The sequence below is a fragment of the Anneissia japonica genome, unplaced genomic scaffold (genome assembly GCF_011630105.1).
Source record: "Anneissia japonica isolate Jap-2015-1 unplaced genomic scaffold, ASM1163010v1 scaffold1884_len437306_cov177, whole genome shotgun sequence".
Taxonomy (NCBI): Eukaryota; Metazoa; Echinodermata; class Crinoidea; order Comatulida; family Comatulidae; genus Anneissia; species Anneissia japonica.
The window spans coordinates 125513-137486 of record NW_022753199.1 but is presented as its reverse complement, the minus strand read 5'-3'; the positions used below and the strand labels follow the sequence as shown (position 1 = coordinate 137486).

At 32.3% G+C, this 11974-nt stretch overlaps 1 protein-coding gene across 1 annotated transcript in view; it reads right to left on the bottom strand.

The window, feature by feature from the left end:
* Positions 1-11511, bottom strand: part of LOC117122736 (sodium- and chloride-dependent glycine transporter 2-like) — a 35657-nt gene extending 24146 nt beyond the window's left edge. The window contains exon 1 of the mRNA XM_033268433.1: positions 11354-11511. Within this exon, the coding sequence (XP_033124324.1) occupies positions 11354-11389 (36 nt within the window). The 5' untranslated portion in view covers positions 11390-11511. The remainder of the gene's footprint in view (positions 1-11353) is intronic.
* Between the last annotated feature and the right edge of the window lie 463 nt (positions 11512-11974).

Here is an 11974-nt window from a genome sequence, read left to right as displayed (position 1 = left end):
ATCTTTGAATATCACCTTTGGGCGATACTTGGCTTAAGCAAAATAAAAAAAATAAATAAATAAAAGCCCCACTCCCTCATAACTTTTCCAGCCAAGATACAGTAAACTAATAATATTCTTTTATAGGGCCTAAGCTCTATAAATGCCAATTTCCCTCTTTAAGGCAAAATGTTTAACATGTGCCAAGTTTTGTTTTAATCCATAACAGAATATATCAATTGATTAATTTGGCTTGCCAGTGAGTATCTTTCATTTCATAATTAGTTTAGGTCAAGTTTTTGAAGTTCATTAAACTTTGTGAACTGAGATAGCAATATTAAATATAATACTACCCTCATTCAAAATAAATCTTGTACTATCCAAAAAGGTTTACAGTACCAAATCTACAAAATCACTCTGGATTACTAAATATTATTACGCATTATAAAAAGGATTAACATTAACACAAAGAGATATAAAAACATATCCCCTGGCTTATGATTCAAGTACTACATAGCATTTTCAGATTTATACGGAATTACATTTAATCTGGGCCAATTCAAACGAATCTTTCCTACTAGACCACACTCGATCGAAATACCACAAGCAGCAAGAAATCCTCAGCAACAGAATCAACCAAACAAATTGGGATGTATTATATTATGAAGTAGGTTATCTTTTCCGACAATGTTTTGATTGTTTTTCATGTTTGTTTATTTGTATATGATTTTCTTTTTATTCCAGTGAGTACAATTTGGCTAATACCCCATTCAGACTAGCATCGCATTGGTTGAAGAACTGCGACACCTAATCGCAAAGTAAAATCGTGTGTGAAAGCTCACCAATAGTAGTCGATAAGTAATTGATATCGCAATTGTTGCCCGTTGCGATTGGGTGCTACAATCTTTATTATCAGAATACGATCGCAACGAATCGCAACAAATTCCACAGGCACTGCTTGGCTGAGGTCGGTCAACATAGGCCTAAACACCGGAGGCCAAGGCCCTAGAATGTTAAGTTTGTGTTGGTCTGTATGCGTTTTGTTGACTGCGATCAACAGTAATCAGCTTTGGATTACCACCGATTGCATCGCAACCGATCTCTACAGAGTAGTTTCAATGGGTATAAGAACTGAATAACTCAAACCTGGCAAACTTCCAAGACCTTAGTTCTCACGTTTACATCATGTACACACTGTCTGGTATTTTCAACACAAGATATGCGAGACACGGTACAAAAATTTGTGAGAACAGCATGTGGCCATGAAGCTAATATCGTCTTCAACACTCCACGCTATGATCTTTAAAATACAGACACCAAATTCTTTGTCATACATAAGTTATGGCTGGCATTTGAGGCACCCTATAGAGTAAAAGAGGTCAAGCTAAAAGGAAACTCATTCTCTCATTGCGCGCTAAATAGAGCAGCAATGGCGATTTTGTTATGTATACATCTCCCAATATGTGTTTATGTTTTGAAAACATTAGTAGAGAGATGTATTTTTTTTTTTTTTAATTCACTGAATGCTTTCTCAGACAAAATTACATATTTACAACATTAAAACATTTTAACAAGCAACCAACCTTTTATTTATCTAAAAAAAACAACCATCCTATCCTTACAATTGAAACTCCATTTGAAACTCCATTAAAGCATAGTTGATTCGAATTAGGATTTTTTCTTCTTTTTTCTTGGAGGGGTGGGGTCTTCTCCAATATTGTAAGTTGGAGGAAATTTTTAAGGTCACGACATATGGGTCGGATACTTGAGACTATAACAATCCACATAAAATACATCGGTAATTAGATAATACTGTATTTACTATCCACCAATCAAATTTAATCAACACAAACCCGTACTTTGCTATAACCTCTGCTCTATCGCTACAACTCACTGAATTCTCTGACCCATCTATGCTGCGTTGATTACCGGTAACTGGAATTTAACTCTTAATGGTACCTGCAATGCCTGTTCATTAAAAATATGATTATTATTTTATCACTTGAAATACTATCCACAGATAATTTTTCTAATAAATTTAGAAAGTATTATTTAGCTGTTAAATCTTTTTATACTTTAATAGAAAGTAATAAAGGGCATTTGGTTGCGCATAGGTTTAACTTATCTTTACCGATCAATCCGATCGTGCATAAACATCCACTATCTGTCTCTGCAGGTAGATGCTCCCTTAATCAATTATCCCTGCTTCCTACAGTAATTACTAATTCATTTTATGGTCCGTCTAATCAGGAATTTTTTGAGCTACACACATACTGTATTTTTTTTTTTGCGCATACATATTTTTTTTTTTGCGCATACATTTCACAGCGATTTACAATTGTAGTACTACAGAAACTGAAAACAAACCATTTTTAGCAGTATTTTGATTTAGTTGTTTGGCTAAAAAGGAGTAAAACTTTACCACCACAACACAAGGAAGTTTATTCATACATCCAATAAACATTTCAGGCCTTTCCGTAATGGGGAATAGTATGCATAGTGAAGCCAATAGGAAAATGTTGCCTTCCGAATGGGTTACAGTACGTACTACAATGTCAATTTTAGGGTAATTCAATATTGCTTACTGTTTTCCTTCTTTCATTTAAGGGATACAAAATTCCCTATGCTTTTGTAACAATTTTTTTAATGTCCAATAAAACATAATAGAAATATGTTTCTGGTTACGATTTTTAAATATTAGAGGATAAAGCTTTTTTCTCTTGTCCAAGGGAAGATTTTTCACTGGAATTTCTGTACATTTTGCATTGTGAAAGTCAGCGAAAAATGCAGTAGAGGGTGAGAAACATGCTTTATTTATTATTTGGCCTAATATTTAAAAATTCTAGTGTTTTTTTTAACTCCTTTTGCACCAATGGCTCATTCAATAATTTAACACATTCCTAGTACTAATTCACTGTGAGCAATTGTATAGACAGACCGCTTGTAAACTGCGTTTGCAACACGACACTGCTGTTCACTTGGTTTCAATAGGCTTTTGTTTTTTGCAGAGCATGCAGAGTCCCTACCAAGATCATTCTATTATGCAAATTAAACCCACATTTGTTAAAGTAAAAAAAACCCCAGAAGCATTATTAAGCACAAGAGAAACTTAACTTTGTATTTTAACTTTACACGGTTTATGAAAGGGAATTTATGCCACTAATTTCCAAACTTTAAAATATGCACAAGTCATGGAAAATTGGTGACACGTTACGAGTGTGGGTCTGATACACCAACCAATATTTTATGTAATATAATAGAGTAAATATATTATTATTAACCCTCAAGTTTTCAATTAGGGCCCCCCCCCTTTTCCCCCAATGAAGCTTGCTTTTTATTGTTAATTAGCCTGAAGCAGACATTAAACAGAGAACAGTTTGTTGGGCTGATGACAATTAGCCAGATAAATCAAGCAATTAACTACATCAATAATCCATGGTTACTTTTATACTTTATTTACAAATATCTAAAAAAAACCATTTACTTGTTACTGTACCAGGTTGAGTGTACCGTTTCGATTGTAACCATCCCTCCAGTGGCGAAGGCTGCGAAATCACGCTTCGTTAAAACGGCAATCGGAAATATCCACAAAATATCAATGAAAAACAAATCCAGCCATTGTTCCCGCCAAAATATCAATAAATTCCCAAGCGGCATGTAGAGAAGGCGGTTCAAAAATACCCAGTGTAAACACTTTTAACAATGCTTTTCTACTCCACCACTAAAATTAGGTTGGGGTAAAGACAAAATGTCATCTGAACTTTTGAATTGGGTTGAATATTCTTTTATAGACTTTCATCTGTGCATGATTCGCATATTTTCTCATTTCCATGTGCTTGTTATTATGATCTTTAAAATGACACTGTGTATTCACATTTTCATAACCATCTGTTGATGTATTTGGAACAGCATCTGTACTGTAAAACCCTCCTTTTTACAATCCTTCGATTGATTTCTGATCGTAAAAAAACAAATTTAAATTCAATGTTGTGACATTTATATTTAGTATAAATTTACAATTAATTATAAACACCCTGTTAATTTCTGTCAATGTAAAAAGCATGCAATTAAAGCTAGTATGATTAATAGCAAAAAAAACCCAAAAAAACATGTAATGTAATGTAAAATAAAATTGTCTGCCAACAAACAGACCGACCCTAAATCAGTGCTTGAGCAACGAAAAAGTATTTTGGCACAATTATCGAGTGACTATGGTGAAAGTCCAAAATTAAACATGTTCAAATAATTAAAATGGTCTGGATTTGAAAATATTTCAAGTCATGATTTACAAGATCAAATGAAAAAGTAAGTAGTCTGGGGCTCTCAGATTTCAAAATTGAGGGTTGTCAAAATCCTGGATACAGATTAAAACCATGCTAAAACTAATGGTTGTAAAAATTAATGGCTACAGTGCAGTATTTGAAGTTCATTCAGTGTCTTTCAGAATGTCTGTCAAAAACATTACTTTGGCATTATTTCCACTCTGTCTTCACTACTTTTGTCACCCATGAGAAATGCAGTCTTATCTTAATCCTGGTCTTACCTATCTCATTATCAAAAAATGTTATCACATAAACATATTTATTTGTTTTCAATTCCATTATGTATTTAATTTATCTTGAACTGCAATCTTAATTTTCAAATACTGGTATGTATGTATGGTGAAGATCAAAGCAACACCGATCCAATAAACTTTAGCCGATCGAATAGTTGCATTAGCAAACAAGAATGTTTTTTGGAGGACAAATGAAGGCCAATTATGAAATCATGCATTAGTTTGCATCTTTAAACATCAATTTTGTTTGTTGTTCGATGACCAGGATGTTGGATTCAGTCCAACCAAATAAAAAACCCAGCCAATCTTTTATCGATTTTAGCCAAAGGCTACACACGCAGATGAAACTAAACACAGTTCAACAGAATAGTAAACATTTTCTAATGTCTACTGTATACAGTAGCCCTAGATTCTAAAACTTGTAATGATCTGATTAAAGAATTAATAAATTAAATTAGAAAAGTTTTACATACCCACTGTAAGCTATCTGGTACTTAATGAAACAACATTGGCTGGGAGAAATGTTTGAGGAATATACATTAATAACTTATTGATTAAAATCTCCTAATTTAAAAGACAAAATCTACGGTATTAATTATTTATCAGCACAAAATGGAAATATAAAATTCAACATTGACCGAAATGATCAAACAAGCGCCACTCTTGAATAAGCTTCATTTTCAAATAAGCATATCTCTCTTACCGTTTCTCACAAATATGTGCCGCACTAAATCTACCTTTCTCGCTTTAGAGCCGTGCTTGAATAACCTTTGCGATGTATATTTAAAGATATTCAATTTTATTCAACATCACAAAAACATATGCGACTTGATGTTTTGTATCAAGATACTATTCCATAACCAATTAATTTTCTCGAGGAATAAATTATGGAATTTAAGTAAGACTGGCATACTGCACGGTTCTGTACCATCTTAGCAGTTACAATATTTTTTTTAAGCGCCGCTGTAAACTACGTACCACGCTGAATCATCAAAATAATTTATAAGTGCTGCAGCAGTTATTGGATCATTTACGGTATTGTGATAGACCTATAACTTTCTTTTAATAACTTTAAGAAATTATTTAAAAATTACTATCTATTATTGTAGCTATGATAACAACATAGTTCTATTGACACAGAGCCAAGATAGATTACCATCTGGTTGGTTCTCACGCTATAAACGTCACAATTACGAACAAGTCACATGGCCAAACACGCATTTAATCGTTAGCAGACATATTGACTTCAAAATCCCCATATTGTATCTGGTGTTGGGACAACAAATAATTCCATGGATTATATTTTGAGTGACAGAATATAAATAGGAATAAAATATAATTTCTAAATATAGTAAATTCATTATAATATCGAAAAATCACTTTCAGATTTATAACATTGTAAAAATTGACGAACATTCGATATTTTAAAAAATACCTGTTTTTTGCTAAAATTATAAGACGTACCGATTGCCATGCGATAAAAATGAAATATTCAATTCCATATCCGAATCAATTAATTAGTATCAAAGTATTATCCAAGTATCAATTAGTATCCAACTTAAAAACATTTTGAATAAGAATATTAAAATAACTATTAAAAAAAATTTTTTTTCCTGTTAATTAACCGGCCTTTCAATGCTTTTGCTTACAATAGGTACAAAGGATGGTGTAACCAATTTAAACATTTTTGTAGTAAAATGTCTACAAATTATCGAAAACTAATGTTAGTTGGATCTGTTTCTGGTTGGAAGTTAGCATATTTCATCCATTAAATGAACTGGTAATTGAATGTTTTAGGGTTTTTCCAATTTTTTTTTAAATTTTTTTTTGTGGGGGGGGGGAGGCATGTTATCTTTAAAGGAATACAAGTTTCTAAAAATCTCAGCAATTACTGTAGGTTTTTTTTTTTTATTGCATAAATCATTGTAAAAGTATCTTTATAAATACTAAATTTCACAGCATTTTTTATCAACAACCATGCTGATATTCCTTTGTTTGTAAATAAAGCTCCTGCTACTATGCTGTCGACAACATAACAAACCAATATATTGATCTTACTATACTACTGGCATGCGTGACTTTCTGCTTTTGCGCATTTTAACTGCGTCAGCAACACACTTTTAAATGAATACAAAAAACGTAAACAATGTAGTTTTAGAGATTGTTTATCAACATCAACGGTCTATTTTTATGAGAAAATTATACCAAATAATGCATTTAAAATGTATGTAGTGTATTCAATATGTTCTAAGGTACAATAATTACAATTCTTCATTCGAATACCGAAGTAGTATTTAGTAATGCCTCTGACTGGATTTAGCTGGTTGGCAAGTTTGGCAAACTGCCAACGATACAGTATACAAAGCCCCTCCCTCATAGCTGCTGCATAATTCAGTGTGCTTTAATTTCCATCAATGGAAGTGAGTGCGAACGTGGAATATTCAAGCCATTTCCTATCAAAGTATTGTGCTGTCTTTTGCATTCATATTTAAGCCGCTGCAAATGTTGAATAAATATCTTGGAAAACACTGTTTAATCTAATCTAGGGGTATTTTATTACCCCTCTCAGGGGAACCAGGAACCAGTCACGAGAACCAAGATCCCCAAAGCAGCATGCCAACATGAATTGCCTTCTTTACTAATGGTGTTAATGTTTATATTTTGCCACAGTACACTAGATACAAAGTTCACTTTGTACACATATTTGCCATATGTTGGCATTGTTTTTTTATGGCAATATTCAGAAGCTACAACTAATGTGTTACCTAGTTATCTAAAATGATATTCATTTGCAAATGATTTATTTTTGTGACATGTTTGTTACACATACCTTTTGTGCCAAAAACCATTTATCTAAAGTAGACGCATGTTATATCACCAAGTTGAATGGTATACAAACCGTTACTGTACTGTAATATTGTAGAGTGATAAATGAACCATAATATTTTTTTTTAATTATCAAGTAAGTCATTAACATTATGTTTTTACAACATTTAATCCATATTTTTAATATAGTTCCTTGTTAAATCTGAATTCTAAATGAGGAAAGCCAATTTATTGAATTAGTCTAGTTCTAAAAATAAGGTTTCTGTTTTGTTTCACAACATTAATATTTATTGTATTTTTTTTTTCTTTAAATGGGCAGAGTGAAAAACTTTTATGTGGTATAAAATTATTAAAGTGAGCAGGTTATTTGGGATGACTCTAAAATGTGTTCGTTTATATAGTACAATATGTGCGAAATTAACAGGCGCCCTCTTGGTAAACACTTATTACAACAACCCCTTATCTGGAATGTATGTACTTAAGTTTTCACATGTACAGTAATGCTAATATGTACACTATAATCAACCCTTAGGAAAACACAGGATATAACTCGCGATAAGGGAATAATAGATAGAGGAAGTACTTGAACAAGATTCATTCATGGTTTATGCCACGTGTTAGCTAGCGAATGTGTTTGTTTTGTTGTGCGTAGTCAAGGAAAATTAGTAGCAGTATCTAACTATGGCGAGACTTCTTTTATATTGTGTGGCAAATTTAATTTTGAAAAGAAAAAAAATATTCCTGATTAGCAAAAGTACCTAACTGAATCACTTAGGCAGGAGAAAATAAAAATATTTTATTAGAGAATTAAAAAAAAAAAAAAAATCGCCAGATAACCTACACTCACAAAGCATTCTTGTGTAAAGAACGCTATTTGGTGATTCAAACTGAAATACTTTATTTTCATCAAATTTGAAGAAATATTTGTCAAGAAATATCATAGGCGCCTTAAGCAAATAAATATTTTTCAATACATCTTTTCATTGATTTTTAATGGCAACAGGTGCAATAAAAGGCCCCGAGTCCACCCTAAATTTTCTCGAATTAAGAGGCCGAACTATATTCGAAATAATTGTTATCTTTAAGTGAGGCTACGGTACCTTATGACTAGAGTACATAATGACTCAGCTATTTATCAATCGTGTCAAGCCTCGTGAATATGCGTGTACAAGTGGTAAGAAAAGGTCTGTATGCTGTGTTAACTGAGGGCGCTGTTCAAAACCCACCATTTTTACTAAATTAGTAACCCCATCCTATTGGGTAGCAGCATATATGTAGTACCGATATAAGCCTAATTACAAGACATGCTTCCTGTCTAGATTTCTTCACTGATATTTTCTTTCTTCACTATCGTTATTGTTTTTGTTTATTAGTGTGTATAATTTCTGACATATTTAAGTGGAAACTAATTAATACAAATCTCCCTCTAATGAAAGACCCTCAAATTAAAAAGTGGTGTTTTATTGAAAGGAGACCACTAATGGAAATTAGTATAGCATGCAGTACAGTGCAAAAGTAGTTTTTCTTTTTAATCGCACAATAGATGGAAGCAGACCTACAACCATTCACGCCTGTCTTCGTAATCACAACAATGCCATCAGCTTCCGGATAGACTCCTCCATGGATAGACTAAGGTGTGTACTACCTGAAATATGCCTCTTTGCATTATTACTTTCCAGTTGAAAATTCAGTAATACACGTGATGTGTGGAGAGAATAATCACGCATTCAACCCTGCCTTACCAGTTAATTCTAATTTGCATTTTCAATAGTCTGGCTCATATCAGGGATAATCTCAATTTTCTAATGACATTATTTAGCATTTCAACTCATCTAGATAATAGAAAGGAAAGTAGCTAGAAAAGACAAAATCAAATTTTGGACACAAAATTGAGATTTCTATAATATATTCTTATGCAATATATATATATAATACAATATTATGTAATTGATCAAATTGACAGAATTTTTAAGACCATCCCTCAACTGACATGTGATTACTATTGGCCATAAAGTGGTTTTGTCCTCATCACAACAGACACTACTCTGTTTATGTTTGTGTATGAATGGATAGATAGCAGAATTTGTGTGTCCAAATATCTACACTACAATTTTGGCTTGAGTAAAGCTGTTTCTTTCTTGGGGGTGGAAAGAATTAATTATTAATTAATTATTATGGATTAATTATTAATTATTAATTAATTCCATAATTGCAATGAAATTTAATTTAATCAGAACATGAACTGTATCGTATTTGCATAATATACAGTAGTTTAATCAGATTTTCTTTGAAATTGAGAAGCAGATTAATTAAAACAAATCTTGAAAGCGATATTAATGAAAGTGTTCTTCTGTACTTATTTTTATTTACATATCTTCAGAAATTTTGTAGTGTGGTTTTTACTTACATAACTGAAATGACTTGCATAAAACTTGAAACTAGTAGTCATTCTGCAAACATATTTGTATTTCTATTTTTTGTTATCAAACAAAGCATAATCATGTTAAAAAATATCTGCATTTTTACTAATAGTTTTGACAACTAAAATTTATGGCATCTATAGTATCTTTGAACCCTGTGATGGTGAAATAGGAAATCTCTACATTGGCGCATTCCAGAAATACCAATGTTTGTACTTACAAGGCATAGTGAGAAGCTTCTGAACAACCAGGAACCAGAATAAACCAATGATCACACTACATATGCCTACCTACACTTCATAAACTTTCCTTTTATAATTCTTGTTGGATTCATTAAAAAAAACTTATCTGGGTTCTTGGAAATGTATTTATAATGTAATGAATGTACATCATATTATAATGCATGCATTTAGCAACAAATTAGTCACCCGTTTGGCACAACCTGAATTTTAAAGAAAGAAAAAAAAAAAAAAACCAAACTAAGACCTAGGCTAGACATAATTACATAGTTCATGAACTTTATCAGAAATCAGAGCGATTCTCATCAGGATACCGGAAGGCCAGGGAAAGAGATGAGAACTTTTAAGATAGGAAATTAGTTTGAAGGACGGAAAGGATAAAAAGGGAGTATGCACTCGCACAATAGAATGTCTGGATCTGCCCTCCAACACTTACTACTGCTGAAGTATTCCATTAAAAAAAAATTGAAAATAATAATAAAGACCAACCAAAACAAATTTATTGTAAAAAAAAAACAAATAATAACAGTACTAGGCCTAATTAGATTTGGCTGATAATTAGAACCCTAAGATGACGTTGGTTGTCATTTAAGGCAACCTAGACTAGGCTGAAACATTCTAGGCCTTGAGTGCATGGAAGACTATGAATATAGAGGATATGATAGTACAGTAAGTTAAGAAAAGCATGCAGATTATCGAATGATCAGTGCATGCCCAACAAGGAGGCTAGAGAAGCTAGGTAGTCACGATAAATTATGAATAAAACGAACATCAATTCCGACCGTACTTTTTTTGTTATAGGCCTACCTCAGTTGTTGGTATGAAAAGACATAACTTTTTATTTATATAATACAATAGACAGGGGATAAGCAAGCTAAAGTAAAGTTAGAGCACACTGAGTGAGAAGAGAGGTAAATCTGCGACGTGCAACAACCACGCTGGGCGTTCATTCACAAGAACAAAGATATCCGGCCATATTTCTTAGCTGTTCATTCATACAGTTAAACCGATCACGATAGAATTTGTGAAGCAGCAAATCTCGTCTTTAGTTCGTTAATAACTAAAAATATATAAACACTATATCATTTCATCTAAAGTAAACAAAATGGTATGAATTAGATGAACAATCAATAAATTGCATCGCTATCAATAGTAAAACACTGAACAGTAGTAAATAAACGGCGCCAAAAAACGGCATCGTACTCGTCGTACGCATCCCATTCATCTCTTCCTCGTGGCTGAATATTAGAGTAGCCGATGCTCGGGATTTAATTAACCAGTTTATATCTAATAGTTTTAATTACTATTTTAATAATAAAAACAATGATACTTACAGGTATAGCAGGTGCTTCCGCGTCTGATTTGCTCATTTTTATAGAGGATCAGAAAATAATGTACTAAATTATTAAATACTTTGTTGTCCTTTGATACAAAACAGTACTTCTCCGAAAGAGGTTGTATATGGGTATGGTCTCGACGGTCTTTCGCGGGAATACGTAAATATTATTCAGCCAATCTATAATTGGTCTAGCCCATTTTATACCAAGGGGAATCGTATCTAATGTTGATTTCTTTTTCGCTATATTTTTATCTACTGAATAGTGATTAACGTTTAGATAAAATTCAACAAATTAGAAAAATAAAAATTCTTGCAAATTAAATTTATTCGTTACAAATAATTTTACAACATCAATTCTATTCATTGTGATTGTGCGTTAACCAAGTTGGACCTCAAAATGTGGAAGATCTTAATTAATTAAACCAATGCGTTTCTAGCTAGCTAGTTCTCTCTATCAACACTGGATAGTTGATAAATTTCCCGATAAATATGTCCGAATATATAATACCATCACAATTATTTATCAATGTTTTAAACGGCCAATATTCATGTGTAGTTTTTCCATCATTATAATAGGCCTACAATGACTAAAACAGCAAGCAGTCGGTACGGTATA